Below are 17932 nucleotides of genomic sequence, written 5' to 3' on the forward strand. Positions count from 1 at the left end.
TAATTCAGACGCTATGGAGAAATAAAGCTGAGCATCATCATACTGATGGCATCTTGCCCCAAACCTTCTGATGATGTCTCCCAATCAGTTTCTTATGAATTTTAAATAGCATTGGGGACAGTGCCCTGTGGCCCTCCGTAGTATAACTTCCAGGGCCCAAAAAGCACTATCTGGAAATGGCCCTGTAGGTAGGACTGGAACCATTGTAACTCAGTGCCTCCAAAAGCCATCCCACAAATACCATGGTCAGCAGTAGCAAAAGGCATAGAGAGATCAAGAAGAAGGGGCACTGTCACACTCGCCTTGTCCCATTCTTGATAAAGGTCATCCATCAGGACGACCAAGGCTGATCCAGTTCTGTGAGCAGGCATGAACCCAGATTGGAATGGGTCTAGTTAGTGTGAAAACTCAGTTTTCTGAGTTAATGCATGATTGTGTATGTAGTGAAGACTGGTGCCTGCAATGTCAATAGGGCAGAGAAATCCATGCCTGGTTTTAGTCCAGACTTTCAAAAGTTAAGACTGAAACCTGGAGTGGATTCCACTGCCACATTGAAATTGGAGTCACCAGTCTCCACTGTGTGTATGGTAAAGGTGCCCTTTGGATGTGTTCTCAACCGCACGGGAGCTGCTGATTTGTGAACGGAACCTGTGCAGCTGGGAGAATGAAAGAATGTGTGTGCATGTGTGTGCCTGCCTGTCTGTGTATTCTGTGGGTGATGAGTCCATGGGAAAGGACTTATTTATTACATTTACCTCCTACCTTTCTTTGGGTCATTTACATGTTCTCCCAGGCACATGGGAGCTGAACGGTGAGACCTCCTTCGCTGGAGGTATCTAAGCAGAGGCTTGCTGGACAGCCATCTGTCAGGGGTGACCCAGCTGCATCCTGCATTGCAGATCCTGCATTGAACAGGCGGCTGGACTCCTATTTGTTTGTTTGTTTGCTTATTTGTTTAACAAAATGTATATACTGCTTGATTGTACATAAAACCTCTAACCGGTTTACCATCCTTCCCCCCCCCAATTAAAATTATCAATAAAAGACAGAGATAAAGACAGGGATTAAGACATTCAATATATAATTAAAATCAACAATAACTAACACACGTGTTAGCAATCACATGTCTGGATAGGCTTGCCTGAGCAAAAATGTTTTAACAGACACCGAAAAGAGTATAGTGAAGGTGCATGCCTGATGTCTGTGGGCAGGGACTTCCAAAGTTTAGGTGCTGTCATGCTAAAAGAACGACTTCTTACAAGTGCAGAACTAATATTATGCGGCATCTGTACAGTGCCTGTTCCACAGAATGAAGCGCTCCAATAGGCACATGGGGGTAAGGCAGTCCCACAAGTAAACTAGCCCCAAGCTGTTAAGGTCTTTTTTATTTTATTTATTATTTGTTTATTAGATTTATATCCCACCCTTCCTCCCAGCAGGAGCCTAGGGCGGCAAACAAAAACACTAAAAACACTCTAAAACATTATATACAAATAGTAACACCTTGAAACAGGCAATCAGTGCAGATTTCTGAGCAGAGGTGTTACATGTGGACAGGATCTCGCTCCTGTAAGCAACCACGCTGCAGCATTTTGCACTAACTGCAGTGTCTGGTTCAAGCGCAAGGGAAGCCCCACAGATATCATCAGCACGGTCCCTCCCAACTCTGTTATTCTACATGAGGCGTTGCTGTACGTTGTTGGAAGTACAGCAAGCAAATGAGCAAATGAGGTGCTGGACTGTGACCTGGGAGACCAGGATTCGAATCCCCACACAGCCATGAAGCTCACTGGGTGACCTTGGGCCGGTCATTGCCTCTCAGCCTCAGAGGAAGGCAATGGTAAACCACCTCTGAATACCGCTTACCATGAAAACCCTATTCACAGGGTAGCCGCAAGTCGAGATTGACTTGAAGGCAGTCCATTTCTTGAGTAACCAAGCACCTGCCAATGGAATAAAGAGAGCTGAGCACAGATTTACAGCTGGCCAGTGGCAGCACCAGTCCCTTAGGCAGGGACTTTTGTAGGATTCAGTAACAGATCTCCCTTTCCAAGTGGTCCAACTAAGCAGCGGACACACTGCCAACGTGAAAGTGAGGCGGAATGGGCAGGAGGAGGTGCTAATCCTTTAGCTAGGATTTCACCCAAAGTGTGGATTTGGCTGTGTGATTACAGTTATCTGGAAAGGTATGTTTAAAGCAGATGTTTAAATGTTTATTAGAGGCACTGCTAGGCAAAGGCTCCTGCTTATCTGGCACCTGAAACCCTACTGTGCTGCCAAACCGCTTCCTGGTTTGTTAACAACAACAACAACAAGAAGACACGACTTTTATCCTTGCCCAGCACTTAATGCCAAGAGATTCCCTGTGACACCAGCAAGAGGACCCAGCTGTTGATGTCAGGATGCGGAGCTGCCAGAGTATCTTGAACCAGAGATTTGGGAGTAAAACTAGTATCTTGTTTCCTGATCCATCTCCCTTGAAAACTGCAGGTCTCTTAGATCTGCTTAACTGTTTAATCAATATTTTGGCTTGCCCCCATCCTTCCCTGTCTGCTGGCTGCCATTTCTTGTTTCTATATAAATTTCCATTTCTGGTTAGAGCATGTAATTGTGCAATGAATCAGGCCATAGCTCAGACTTTGCCTTGGTCCTGCTTGGCTCTTCTTAGCTTTACTGGACTGCTTCTGGGCTTGTGCAGAGCTTGGAAGATTACTTTTTGAAAGTAATAAATTACAGTTACAGTTACATGGCCCAAAAAAGTAGTAATTACCGTTACAATTACAATTGCTCTGAAAGTAACTGATTACTTTACTTTTCCTTCAAAGTAATCGCTACAATTACATTTCAGTTAATTTAAAAGAAAAACACCTACAAGGTGCTGGCCTCGGCTGCTGCACATCTAAGTAGCCTAAAACAACATTAAAAATAAACACACACATACAGAGGTAGTAGAATAATTATTTTTATTCATAAGATAGCAATGGTGGTCTCTCCGCTGGTAAGGGTGGTGGGGAGGGAGGCTGAGGCCACTATTCAGATCTTTGCACATCAAACCAAGTGCAAACTCCCCCCCACTCAGACAGACAGCATAATCTCTCTCACTTAACCACCTCCCGGACCCTGCCCTGCCACCAACTAAGGGACACTCACTCAAGCAAACATTTTCCCCTGAGATGCAAAAAAGTTAAAATAGTGCAATACTGCAAATGCAGCACAGTAGCCAGAGAGGGTGGGCAACTTTGTGTGCCAAGTGCAAACACAGTATTCACACACACACACACACACACACACACAGTGGAGGCGACTTTGTGTGCCAAGTGCAAACACAGTATTCACACACACACACGTTGTCATCTTTCACCTCCACAGTTCTTTATCTCCATTCTGCTGCTGCCTCCTTCTCCTCCTTTATCCATGTTCTTGACCTCTGGATCCTTTTTCCCTCCACTCCATTCTTCACCACCACTATCAGTTTTTTTAAAATAATTGTTTTCTCCACTCCACCCCATCTCACTCTCCTCCTCCTCCCTCGTCACCTCCTGCCCATCCACAGAGCATGAGGAAAGAGCGATGCTGCACAGAAGCCCAGTTTGAGGCACATGGTTTTCATCCACAATTCAGAGGAGCAGAAGACTTCCCCTGCCCCCCCAAGTAATGCCCAAAAGTAATTCTGGAAACGTTACAATTACTCCACAAAAGTAGTATAATTACTCCTAGTTCTATTACAATCAAAATGTAAATGAATTACCCACTCGTTACTCAAAAAAGTAATGAATTACAAGTAATTCGTTACTTGTAGCTAGTTACTTCCAAGCTCTGGGCTTGTGAACCTTGTTATATTCTCTCCCCCCCCCCCGCAGCCTGTTTGTCTTCTTGGAACTGATGTTAGCTTCAGGTCCTGACAAGTCCATTTCATCTTTCAATTAGACTCCTTGGCCTGGCTCCCTCTCTTGGGAAGATCCACCCAGGTAGCGCTCACTGCCCTAGAACTGCTTGACCACCAGAGACACCGACTCTGAGAGGAATAGCTAGGCTGCTCCAAGGCTTGAAAGTGGATCTGACTGGCTTGTTCTCGGGTTGCAAAGGTGGCTGAGGGATTTGAAATTGCAAATTCCTCTATGCAATGTCCAGATCTTCACTTCTTGAGCTAATGCACAGATCAGAACTAAGCAATCGACTGGATTTTGCCCTTCTCAGATTGGAACTTGTGACAGAAGGGTTGTATTTAATACCGGTCCTACTCAGAGTAGACTAATTAAAGTTAATAGACATAACTAACTTAAGTTCATTAATTTCAGTGTGTCTACTCTGATTAGGACAGTTGAAAACCCACAGGCCTCAGCATCGTAAATGTTTGACAATACGTATTTCAATGTGTATTTTGCGAGAATTTTAAAACAATAATCTACAGTTCAATGAAGAAATGGGACAGGATGATGGGTAAAAGTGCTTGAGAGTGACACAGACCAGAAATAAGACAGATTTGCCCATCCTTCCTCTTGTTTCCTTTAGAATGTTTTGCATCTATTACCTAATAATTCATATGACATCAAATGACATCCCTAAATGAGCATTAGTTCCATAATCAGCCTTACAACCTCAAAGGTAGCTTCTTGCCAACCCAGCTCCAGACATCTCAACACTGCTTTTTATCTCTTTGCTCACATTCACATTGCACAAACTGAGACCCCACCCTTCAGACAGGTACCCTCCTCCCGAGTGGTTTTTAGACAAAGGCTAGCATCATTTATAGTCATCAGTAGAATTCCTGTTATCCCGCATCAACTTGCAAAATATTTGAGAAATTGGAAAGGTTCTTTTGCTTTGCATAACAGACTAGCATGGCCCATAATTCAATTTCCCTCTCCCTCTCTTCCTTTCATTGCAGCTGTTAGCAATTGATGATAATTTCTGTGGCCTGGATATGAATGCCCCACTCGGAGTATCTGAAATGGTACGAGGGCTCCCCGTCTTAACAGAAGACAAGGACAGAATGACGTCTGTCATTGCTTACATCTATAAGAATCACTCCTTGGCTTTCGTGGGCACCAAGAGTGGCAAGCTAAAAAAGGTAGGTCTGGCTTTTCCTAACTTGATGTGGTTCATCCTGAAGATGACAAGCCAAATGGTTTGGATGCACAGATTTGTAATTTGTGTTTTCTGAGGACTCTTTTTGCTGAGATTTGACCAATGTGAATGAAGAGAGATCAATTATGCAGGAACAGGAAGAAGCAAAAAGCAAACAAGTGTTAACAATTCTGTGATCTGTTGAATGGTACATATTCCATGACATTGGTCTTCAGCTGGCTGATCAGGACCTACTGCTGGGTCATGGCCTGATCTAAGGTGAATCATGACAGCAGCACTACCCTATACCAATGTGGAAGAAATAGGTCACCAAATGCACCAAAGTTTAAACAACTTTAAAATGTTAAAGGTGGGTCCTGGGTCTGAAAAAGTTGAAGACTTCTGCCCTAGGATGTCTGTTAGCATTTGGAAGTAGGATAAAGATGAAACTCAGCTTGTGCTTTACGTGATGGGGTGGCATGTCAAGAGTTTAATTCAGCATGGATGCTACTGGAGGCTGTGCAGAGAGTAGATTTTATTCCCATCCATTCTAATGAATGACAAAGAAGTTGATTTTAAGTTCTATTTACCGGTGACAAATTCCAGAGGTGTGGCTAAATTAGTGCCCCCCCCCATTTCTTTTGAGAGTTCTGTGGCACTTTAAAGACTTAAATTGATTTTAGCATAAACTGTTCTGGGCCAGAGTCCCAGAGCAGATGCATGTTCTGGCTCACGAAAGTTTATGCCTCAATAAATTTGTTAGTCTAGAAAGTGCCACAGAACTCTTTGTTGATTGTATTTACTGGGTTGCCACCATGGATTCTATATAAATAGATGTCCTTTCCTCAGGGTCTGGTCTCCCTTGGGTGCCATCCAAGAGAATGGGAAGTTCACCCTTGTCTTTGCTGTGGCTTTCCTCTGTTACAGCAATTCCAATTTATCACGTGGGGCCATTGTATTCTGGAGCCAAGGCTGAGACTGAAAGAGGCATTTAACTCTGAGTTTTTGGCAGGTGTTTTGATTGTCGTCTCTAAAGATCCATTGGAGGTGACCTTCTAACGGAGAGAGAGATTGGCTCAGCATGTTCTGTCTGATGGTTTAACTGGCTACTCATGTATTCTGTTCTCGTAAGAGGAGACTCTTGCTTTCTTGTGGAATGTTGTACCTTTGCTAACTTACTGGGTGTTTTTGAACTTGTTAAGATATTCTAGTGATGAGTGAGCCACTCTCTGGAGAGGCTGTCTGCCTTTTCCTTTTTTTTAAAACAAACAAACAAACTAAAATAAAATAAACCTTTTCCCTGGATGGAGAACATTTGGACCTCAGATGGGATTCTTTCTGTTGACCATGACATAACTCTGAAGTCCATAGAGAATGTACTTGTGATGTTGCTGCTCCCCATGAACAGTGCTATATATCTACACAGTTTCTTGGGACTGAATTGGTCCTTCTTGGATTTTGGCCTTCAGGTGATGGTGTGAGCAGCAGAGATGCCATTTAATGAAGGCAGGGGAGGAACAATTGTCTTCTCCAAGTTTCAGATGGCATGTGATTATTCCTTTAAAACTCACATCTTTGGCAAAGTCACTGTGATTACTGTTAAAAAGAAATACGTAAAATTAAACAGGCCTTCTTTGTACTAGGTGTGCATGTCAAAGGCACAAATTCTTAGCTTAAAATAGAGTGGCTACCCTTTCCTTCATTTATTTTTTATAAAGTGAGCTAGGGCGGTGCACAGATATATAATCCTTGGCCTCAAGCTCACAAGGAAGTTGTAGGGATAGGGGAAACTTTACACATGTTGTGAGCAAAAGATTGCAAAAAGAGTTAAGAATGCAGTTATGAACCTGGAAAGAGGAAAAAGCCAAATGAAATAAGAAATGCAAAAGATAAAACAATGATTTTAATCATTTCTGAAAGAGGGAGAGAGAATAGGCCAGATGACTATTTAAAGAGAGACCTGCATGCAAAAGGCTCCGTTTTTGCATATGCCCTCCTAAATGTAGAAAATTGTGCAAGTGAAGGCAGGGTAAGGAGGGCTTAGAGCAAGAGGTTTGGCAACCTGTGGCCCTCTGGAGGTTGCCAAACACATCATGCCTGACCCTTGGCCATGCTGGTTGGGACAGATGTGAGTTGGGAATCCAACAATATCTGGAAGGCCACAGGCTCCCCTCTCCTGGCTTAGAGTGTGGGTAAGTGTGGGTTCAAATTACAGCTTTGTCCAGTCATCTGTGAATGAAAAGTCCAATATAAGTACTGGTGGCAGAGACAGTGTGCTTGTGTGCTAACACCGAGATGACATTCCAGTAAGGTTATGTTTCTCTGAATCATGTGCTCTGGATTATGGACTCCCTAAATTCTTGAGTGGGCAATGCCAGCAGACCACAATGACTTGCCTCTTTGGGTTTCTGATTCTGACACTACTACCCTCTTCTTTACTCAAAATTAAAAACAGGTCTTATTTTCCCCTCTCAAATGCAGGAGGTTATGTTGGCCTGGGCTGTTTCTGGGTGTGTGTTACGGACACCAAATCACCATATTCATTTCACACAGATCTGAAAGTTTTGGTATCTATGATTGTCTTCTCTCTCATACAGAAATAATAAAGTGGGTGTAGCGTCCTTTCTGTTTTTGAAGCTATTTTCTTCCTGTCCCCCCCTGTTCTACAATCCCTTCAAGCTGGAGCCCTTTCACAGTGCGAAGGTGTAAAAAAAAAATAACTCCTAGCTGTGCTCATTGCTATTCCAGACATAAGACTATCAAATTGGCAACAACATTTCATATGTGGAGACTGGAGAGAGAGAAAATGCCTTCTGGTGGGGTAAATTAGTTGTCCTGTCGAATTTCCTAAGGCAGGATGAAGCAAAGTGATATTACAAACTCTGATGGAATGAGTGCAAGGACAGAAAAACAGAGAAAAGAGCAGGCCAGTGGGTGGTATATGGAGTTTACTGGGGCATGTCGGTTGTTGAGATTTCAACCTGTTGCTTAGAGTATTTGACAATGATCAGAATGGTTGACCAGGTTGGCCCAGGATTGGGCAGTATGTTGATGGGTGCATTGAGTTGTCCCATATCAAGATGGTGCCATGGGGTAAAGCAACAACTTTACAAAATCCAGACATCTACTCATCATCAGTCCATGGTGTGACCTCCATGTGGTCATGTTGACACCATGGCATGAAATGGAACTGATTTGGGGCCAGTTTTGTCATGCTGGGCTGTTTCACGAGGAAGGGTGGGGTATACATTGAATTACTACTACTACTACTGCTACTACTACTTTTAAAATATCTTACTCTTTGTTAAGCACTGCAGTGTTAAGCATGCTCCCTCACTCATGAGTATTCTACATCACTACATGGTTGAGGAGAATTCCCTGTAATGGCAAGCTGAAGTTTTCCTGGATTTGAGAGTTTAATCTCTTGGACCCTTCTTGAAATGCCCTTCATCTGCTGTTGTCTGGGAGTATAATCTACATCCTCTCTGTGCAACCACATCCAAATTATTGGTACAATTGGATGAAAAGATAACACCATCTTTGTTATACGTCACATGTATGATACAATGACTGTGAATGTCCATTAATTTTCAATATGGTAGCAATGATGATGCTTTTTCCTTGACCATCTCAGTAAGAGATTCAGTAATTCCAGTGGAAAGGTCCAGGAACTACAGTGGAGACTATATTGAAGACCATCAAAAGTATTGGTTAATTTGACCAGATGGCTTTGCTTCATCCCTAATGCCATATAGCGGTCAACGGCCAAACTACATGCTATGTTTTTTTTTGGAGCTGTGCCTTTAATTGCAAGGTGTTTAAACACAAATTGCCAGCATGGGCCAGACTCTGACTGGGGCTCTGGTATGTGGGATGGGGGGGGGCTTTACCTCTCCCTTTGCCCCTTGCCATGTTCCCTGTTGCAATTATGGGAATGCACCTTGAATTGGGTATTTGCATGCCACAGGGGAGTTAGGCAGTCTTCCAGGAGACTAGGCTGCACATGGCCTTTGCCCATCTGCTATAATCTTCCTTTCTGTAAATGGATACTCTCAGAGAAGCTGACCACAAGTTTCAGGCTCTCCTTCCTGCTTCTTCTCCATCTCTTGAGAGGAGACACATTTCCTTTGTCTCTCTCACCTGCAGCATGAGGGCAATGATCATGTCTGGTCTTCCTGATCTGGACTGAACCTTATGCATAGAAAAAAAAGTTCCCACTGGAGAAATTGGAAGGTTTTTTCCCTCCAGCCAATGAAAATTATATGCATGGGGTCCTGTTCCTCATTGGGACTACAAGGTGGTAATGGTAAAGGGATCAAGCCATCTACACCTCCCCCTCCTGAGTAGGTTTCCAATCTGGACGAGGGGGAGGCACAACGGCAATGAGTGAAAAACAAAATCCCTGTAAGAACATAAGAACATAAGAAGAGCCTGCTGGATCAGGCCAGTGGCCCATCTAGTCCAACATCATGTTCTCACAGTGGCCAACCAGGTGCCTGGGGGAAGCCCGCAAGCAGGACCCGAGTGCAAGAACACTCTCCCCTCCTGAGGCTTCCGGCAACTGGTTTTCAGAAGCATGCTGCCTCTGACTAGGGTGGCAGAGCACAGCCATCATGGCTAGTAGCCATTGATAGCCCTGTCCTCCATGAATTTGTCTAATCTTCTTTTAAAGCCATCCAAGCTGGTGGCCATTACTGCATCTTGTGGGAGCAAATTCCATAGTTTAACTATGCGCTGAGTAAAGAAGTACTTCCTTTTGTCTGTCCTGAATCTTCCAACATTCAGCTTCTTTGAATGTCCACGAGTTCTAGTATTATGAGAGAGGGAGAAGAACTTTTCTCTATCCACTTTCTCAATGCCATGCATAATTTTATACACTTCTATCATGTCTCCTCTGACCCGCCTTTTCTCTAAACTAAAAAGCCCCAAATGCTGCAACCTTTCCTCGTAAGGGAGTCGCTCCATCCCCTTGATCATTCTGGTTACCCTCTTCTGAACCTTTTCCAACTCTATAATATCCTTTTTGAGATGAGGCGACCAGAACTGTACACAGTATTCCAAATGCGGCCGCACCATAGATTTATAAAACGGCATTATGATATCGGCTGTTTTATTTTCAATACCTTTCCTAATTATCGCTAGCATGGAATTTGCCTTTTTCACAGCTGCCGCACACTGGGTCGACATTTTCATTGTGCTGTCCACTACAACCCCGAGGTCTCTCTCCTGGTCGGTCACCGCCAGTTCAGACCCCATGAGCGTATATGTGAAATTAAGATTTTTTGCTCCAATATGCATAATTTTACACTTGTTTATATTGAATTGCATTTGCCATTTTTCCGCCCATTCACTCAGTTTGGAGAGGTCTTTTTGGAGCTCTTCGCAATCCCTTTTTGTTTTAACAACCCTGAACAATTTAGTGTCGTCAGCAAACTTGGCCACTTCACTGCTCACTCCTAATTCTAGGTCATTAATGAACAAGTTGAAAAGTACAGGTCCCAATACCGATCCTTGAGGGACTCCACTTTCTACAGCCCTCCATTGGGAGAACTGTCCGTTTATTCCTACTCTCTGCTTTCTGCTTCTTAACCAATTCCTTATCCACAAGAGGACCTCTCCTCTTATTCCATGACTGCTAAGCTTCCTCAGAAGCCTTTGGTGAGGTACCTTGTCAAACGCTTTTTGAAAGTCTAAGTACACTATGTCCACTGGATCACCTCTATCTATATGCTTGTTGACACTCTCAAAGAATTCTAGTAGGTTAGTGAGACAGGACTTTCCCTTGCAGAAGCCATGCTGGCTCTGCTTCAGCAAGGCTTGTTCTTCTATGTGCTTAGTTAATCTAGCTTTAATAATACTTTCTACCAGTTTTCCAGGGACAGAAGTTAAGCTAACTGGCCTGTACTTAAAGGACATATAAATTAGGACAACCATGGTCTGAATTTTGCTTGTGAATCAGTTCATTAGGTAGCCATAGAAAAGGCAAATGTAAGGACAGAAATACTGGCCTACAATACTGGGCTGTTGTAAGGATTGCAACAAGATGTGGAGCTATATAAACAACAATCATCATCACCATCATCATCATCTTGTGATGTGTGTTCCCTGCGATGTGTGTCCTATTTACTTGTCAACTGTTGCTAAGGAATTTAGACAGCAGTTAGGGAAACTTTTCTCAATTCCTTTTTCCTCATGCAGTTTTAGAATTGATTGATGTTTGTTCTTTATATGTTTATATAAAAGATGATACAGATCATATTTCAGGCTTCCGAGACATCCAGTTCGTGAAACTCTTGCAAAGTACCCAGAATCATAAAGCAGTATCAGTTGGTTGATATACAAATGTCATCCACGTCAAAGGAATTTTTCCAGTGACACATGCAACTGAAGTAAAATATTGTGCTTTACAAGAGCGTGTTATTAAAATGAAAACGAATAGCATATCAGGAGCCTGGCTGAGTAACCAAGACAACAAAGGGAAAAGACAGAGTGGAGGAGAATTAGGAGGAGAATGGAATGAGGTGGTTAAAGTACACATGCGCTCACCCCAAAAGGAAATGCTATATACAGCAAAATAGTGCAGGGCAAAGGACTTGCTAGGTTGCAACACTGGGAACACTGATTTAAAAGTTTGGAGTGAACATCTGTCACCTGTGAGTTTGCCTTCCTACGAGATGCTGCACCGAGGACTTGGGCACCTGTGCTTGTGAAAGATCTTGTGGTATCTTGCCTAAGATATATGGTTCTCTAGTGACTAGGGCAAATCCCATTCCCAGTAATTACCTCCGTCCTGTTCTAGCTGGCTTTGGTATATTTGTCTTCAAGGAATCTTTCCCCACGCTCTCCATCTTGTGCTGTCATGCAACATTGATATATGAGGCCATAGAGCTGCCAGGTTGCATCGCAGAAGAAGTTGCTCCTCCTCTGTGATGGGCAACATGACAACTTGTAAGACGTGCCGATAATGAATTATCCTACCTGATCATTCGGGTGCGTTCCACAGAGACGTACTCCTTGAAATGACTTGAGAAAAAGGTTAGTGAGTTTGTGTTATCAATGTGGACCTGCACGTAGCTGCTTTGGGGTTCAGCTCCTATAAATCAATGAGGAACATCCATTAGGCTCCGTTACTGATTGCCAAAAGGTTTACCGTGTGAGTAACTCCTTGGGATTACAGTTGCGTAGACAAAATATCACAGCTCTGTAAAGAAGGGTGCAAAAGGAACCATACCTGGGCATAGAAGAGTGTAGGATGGAACACAATGGCTGCACCTGTGTAATGTCATTGGTTATGGTTACGGATGGGTGAAACTGTCCGTTTCTCATTCTTCCACTCTTCTGTCCTCTACATTTCCACATCAGTTTGTGACTTTTTTAAAAAAGTACTCATGCAACTGTCAGCATTTTAATGTGAATTTCTCCTAATATGTACATTTTACTTCATTTTTGCATCATCTACACATTTTTGCAAGCAATTTCCCCGCTATAATACATTTCTGTATGTTATTTTCACTAATATATGCACTAGATGCATACTTTACCCCAATATATACACTTTTGTATGCATCACTTGGCCAGCAAACTGCATTGCAGAATTTGGAGAAGTGCGAATTTCGAAGGCTGCATTCTGGTTCGCATATTGTTTTGATAAGTGTGAATTAGGTAGGTTTGCCTTTAAATGTGAACAGAACCAAATTTCTCCCCTGTCCCTAATTCACGCTGGTGCACTGCTATTGCTGACTTTGGATGCTGTTGCAGGCTAGGAGCAGGGACTGTTGCCTCTATGTTGCCAGTTGTGTTGTCTGTGTTGCCAATAGTGGACCCAACAGGCTCTTCTTCAGTCCATCCACTCTGCCGCTTTGCACATCGATGACAAACTGAAGGTTGCCTATTCCTGCGGTTTCCAATTCAACCCACCCCCCAAGACCACTTGAAATCTGCTGAGGGTCATGGACAGCCACTTAATGATTTTTCTGCCTGTTGTAGCAATTGCAAAGCGTTGTGCTAGGTGCTGTATGATTTTGAACTGCATTTTTCTTGCTTCTGTTATTGCTTCTGTTGTATTTTACTGTATTACATTTGCATGCCATATTTACTGCGGACATGCTGAGGACCACCTGAATGAAATTCACAGGCCACAGATGGTCCATGGAACATAGTCTGGGAAGCCCAGGTCTATCTTGTGTTTGCCGTCAAACATGTAGTCTCAGCGACCACCTCCATAGCCACTTGCAATGTCATTATGTTATGGGGAGACTGGGTGGCACAGAACTGAGCGATGGGGTGTGGAAGCAGGTCCAAGCTGGCCCAATACAGAACCATTTATATTGGCATTGCAGCTGACTAGCATAATGGCGAGGTGAACTGGTGTGACTTGCCAAGCAGTGGATACTATTCAGCTCTGTTTCTGCAGCCATTCCACGAACTGTTGAATTATGTTTTAGGAGTCGTGGTAAGTTTTTTTTGTCAAAGGGATGTGCAGAATCTGTCCCTGTATTTCTGCCCATCTTTCCATTTTCCTGCAGCGTGGTCTGGGATATATCCATAACAAACTCCACAATGCGAGATCCAGTCATCTATGCTGTGAGGAACTGTAGGCATAAAGCTGAAAATGGGATTTCCATCCAGTTTTGAGCTTGTGTTAATTTAGTCTTATTTTGGCTGCGCAGATCGTACAGCTGTTTGTTGTTGTGGGTAGCAAGGGAAAGGAAATGGACTTGTTTATTTCAAAACACATTCTCAGAGGAAAACACAGCCAAGGGATGAGCATGAGTGTCGTCATGTGTGGGCTTGGATAATTGGGCAGAATGATTGTAGAATATAAAAGTAGCTTGATGGACAGAGAGAACAGGCTTCCCTCCCCCCTTTTTTTGCAAATTATTATTGCAAGGAGGGTAAATTCCTAGGTTTTATCTAGGTGGGCTTTCATATGTTGGGACCTGAGCGAACTTAGCTGTGGCCAGGAAAGGGAACTGCAGGCAATGGAGGCCGGCCTACTAGGGTGAATGGGGCAGTGCCCCACCAAACCCAGCTTGCCCTTACCTGCCTGCCTTCATTGTTACAAGTAGCCCAGGGGTGGCACCTAGTTTCTTCCTCCTCAATCTCAGCGCTGACCTTGTAGAGCTCAGCAGGGAGGAGGATGGGGACAGATTACTTGATTGATTGCTTAATATCCTGCCTAGAATTAACTGGCTCTGCCTGTCATTGGCTCTGGCTCCACCTGCTGTTGTGCTCCCTGTCTTCTGCCCTACCATTCCCCATGGGCACCAGCCACCACTGACTACAAGAAGATCTGACATACCAATCAGGAAAGCCTCTTTGCCCCATTTGGCTGGACTGGATCATGTGATAATGTCTGGCCTCTGTAAAAGCTTCCAGGTGAGAGTAAGCAAGAGATGTTTTCTTGCTGACTACATGCAGCTCTCACTTCCTACTCTCTTTCATTTGCTTCTCTCTTGACTGTGGTGTGAACGGAGTTCCCCGCCACAAGACAGGGATTTGTAACAGATCAGCCTTCACCAAACCTGTTGTCCTCCAGGTTGTTTTGGACTACAACTCCCATCAACCCCAGCCAGGACGTCCAAAGGTGTGGGCTGTAATGTCACCAGTATGGTGATGACCTGTAGCTGTGCAACCCTAAACCAGTGCTGGGATGGATGAGGACGTGTTGAGGTTGAATCCAGGCAAGACGGAGATGTGGCTTGGTAGATTCCTACTTTTGGAAGAAGGATTACAACTAATACTAGATGGGACAACATTCCCTCTAAAAGACAATCTTGGAGAGTGCTCCTGGATTCAGTGCTGACTGGGGAAGCCCAAGAATGTGTTTTATTGGCTTCGACTGGTACACCAAGTACAGCTGTTTCTGGAGAGGGCAGACTAGCCACAGGAATCCATGCTCAGCCACATCCAGACTAGATTACTTTAATGTACTGCTCATGGGGCTGTCTTTATAGATGGTCCAAAAATTTCAGCTAGGTTCAAAATGCAACCAGCAGACTCCTGATGGGTGTATGGTGATCAACCTCTATAACACTTCTATTATATCAGCTAAAGCGGCTTCCATTGCATTTCCAGACCCATTTTAACATGCTGGTTTTAACCTTTAAGTGGTTTGAGCCTGAGCTATGTGATGGGCCATTTGTACCTGCACCATCCTGCCTGCACACTGAGATCTCATTTGGAGGCCCTCTTAGCGTGTCTGCCTCGAAGATCTGTGAGATGAATGGCGATGAGATAGAGGGCCTTTTCTGTGATAGCTCCACACATTTGAAACTCGTTCCCAAAAGAGCTATGGCAGACAGCTACACTCCTGATTTTTTTTCAGAAGGTCTTAAACATTCATTAGCTTCGATTGGACTTTCCTGTGTAATTATTATTTTTGGTCCTGCTTGTTGGATGAAAGTTGGAATATTATTATCTTAACTGGAGTTCTGAATCTGTTTTTATTTTGTGAGTCTTTGCCTGGAAAAGTGGCATATAAACAAATATTTTTAAATAAATAAATAAATGTTAGTCCAAAATGGCTGGAAGGCACCAGGTTAGCTAAGGCTGGAAATATGATCCACACCCTCTCCTTGTACAACTTTCTGAAATCTAGTTTCTGTGACTCTGATTTTTACTGAATCCTTAGTTAAGAGCCCAATAACTCTCTTGTGAAATTAGGTCAAAGGTCCATCTAGTAAAGCCCACCATCTTCAGCAGTAACTGGCTACATACCTTTGCTCAAGGTTACAAACAGTTTCCCCTATCTGGTACTCACAGGTATACTGCTTCTGAACATAGTTCAGCTATCATTAGTTAATAGCCACCAAAAGACCTATTCTTCATTATTTTTCATATCTAAGCTACTAGTCTTGATCATGGTTTATAGCGAGGAAATCCACAAGGTAATTATGCATTGCATTAAGAACGCCTAGTAAATTTCCCTGCCACAAAATATGATCAGGCCTGGTAGCTTAAATATGACAATAATGGAGAATGAAAATGGAAATGGACTGCCTTCAAGTCGATCCTGACTTACGGCTACCCTGTGAATAGGGTTTTCATGGTAAGTGGTATTCAGAGGGGGTTTACCATTGCCTCCCTCTGAGGCTAGTCCTCCCCAGCTGGCTAGGGCCTGCTCAGCTTGCCACAGCTGCACAAGCCAGACCCTTCCTTGTCCGCAACTGCCAGCTGGGGGGCAACTGGACTCCTTGGGACTCTGCAGCTTGCCCACGGCTGCACAGGTGGCAGGGCACGTCACCCCTGAGCCACTCCCTGTGGGGGTGATCTTTAGCTGGCCCTTAACACCAAGGAGACATGAGCGTGGATTTGAACTCACAGACTCTGGACTCCCAGGCAGGCTCTCCTCCCCACTGTGCAAGGTAGGTATTTTTGCTTTGTTTGTCCTGAACCTGTTTGAAGACAATTCTAATATTTTGAGAGAGGGGGAGGGAATGATTTATCTTTCTTCATTTGCTGGCTCCATTTGTAATTTTGAAAATTATCATGTCCTCACTCCCTTTGTTGTAAAGTAATGTCTCTCTCTTTTTGGCTTTGCTGCCTTCCTTTTTAACAGGGCTGGACTCTTGTGCTTTATCCGACATTCTGATTTTAGAGGCATCTCAGCGTGTCATTGGAGATGTGGATCTTGTGACCATGGAATGAGATTTGCAAATGGAAGATCTAATCCTCTCTAGATCCAATCTCTGCTTCAAAGTCTGGCAGCACTTGACCGCCAATCATGTTTCATCAGCGGTGTTGTGCTGAGCATTTTTATGTGGCCAAAGAACAAGCTTCAGAGCAATAGGGGAGCGGGGAGAAAGTTCTTCCAGACCCCCTTCTGGGAAGATGAAGGGAGTTGCACCATTGTGCACTGCAGCCTCACTGCAGCAGCCCATTTGGAACTGGTTCAGCTCACCGGTGACTGGTGATAGGCAGAGGCTGCGGATCCCTCCAAGATCCTCATCATGAGGGCCACAATGGATGTGACCGCAGCAGGCCTGTTCATTTAAATGCAGGCCTTCCCAAATCATTTCTGGGAATCGCTGTAGTTCAGTGGTAGGACATCTGCTTTGCATGTGGGCCCCAGGTTCAATACTTGGTATCTCCAGGCAGGGCTGGGAGAGACTCCCTGTCTGAAGCCATGGATAGCTGCTGCTAGTCAGTGTGAGCTAGATGGAGCTATGGCCTAATTTGGTATGAGGCAGTTTTTTACGTCCCTAACTTGTATATAAAAAGGGAGGTGGGTTTTTTAGGGCAAAAGGAGTATGCACGTGAAATATGCTAAACTGTCCTGCCCATTCACTGTTTGTCTCCCTGACATTTTCCTCCTTGGATGATCCTGACACCAGAAGTGAACCCAGCTAATTCTGTACATTTGGAAAGCTTGTTGCCCTCTCCGTGCTGGTACCCGATTAAAACCTGCTACAGCTGATTAAAAACTGTGTGCCTGTTCTTCTGGTCTTTGGGACCACATGAGACTTAGCCCCACAACAATTTGATATCGAGGGGCAGGGCTGCAGCTCAGTACTAGAGAAACTGCTTTGCATGGAAGAAAGTTCCAGGTTCAGTCCTTAGCATCTCCATGGGAAATTCTCGGGTCTGAAACCATCAGCACGGGCAATCCTGAGCTAGAGGGATCAGTGGTCTGACTCTGTGTGAGACAGCTTCCTACGTTCGTGCTCGGAAAGGACCATAGCTCAGTGGTAGAGCATCTGCCTTACATGCAGAAGGTGCCTGGTTCAGTCCCCAATGGCATCTCCAAGAAAGGCTAGGAGAGAACTGTGATGTCTTTCCCCTGGCACCATCTGTGATGCTCTCACTCGTGGCTACCAGCAGTCAGGATTGTCGTGTTTATTTTTACCTCTCTCCGCTCTAGCAC

General features: G+C 44.1%; 1 protein-coding gene across 10 annotated transcripts in view; it reads left to right on the forward strand.

Moving 5' to 3' along the window:
- Nucleotides 1-17932, forward strand: part of PLXNA4 (plexin A4) — a 748486-nt gene that overhangs the window by 82868 nt on the left and 647686 nt on the right. For 9 of the 10 annotated variants that reach the window (XM_061638090.1, XM_061638091.1, XM_061638093.1 and 6 more), the window contains exon 3: nucleotides 4889-5071. In XM_061638090.1, the coding sequence (XP_061494074.1) occupies nucleotides 4889-5071 (183 nt within the window). Of the gene's footprint in view, nucleotides 1-4888; nucleotides 5072-16627; nucleotides 17461-17932 lie in introns of those variants that run through there. The other variant, XM_061638101.1, reaches the window with a different exon arrangement.

Source organism: Rhineura floridana, chromosome 8 (assembly GCF_030035675.1).
Source record: "Rhineura floridana isolate rRhiFlo1 chromosome 8, rRhiFlo1.hap2, whole genome shotgun sequence".
Taxonomy (NCBI): domain Eukaryota; kingdom Metazoa; phylum Chordata; class Lepidosauria; order Squamata; family Rhineuridae; genus Rhineura; species Rhineura floridana.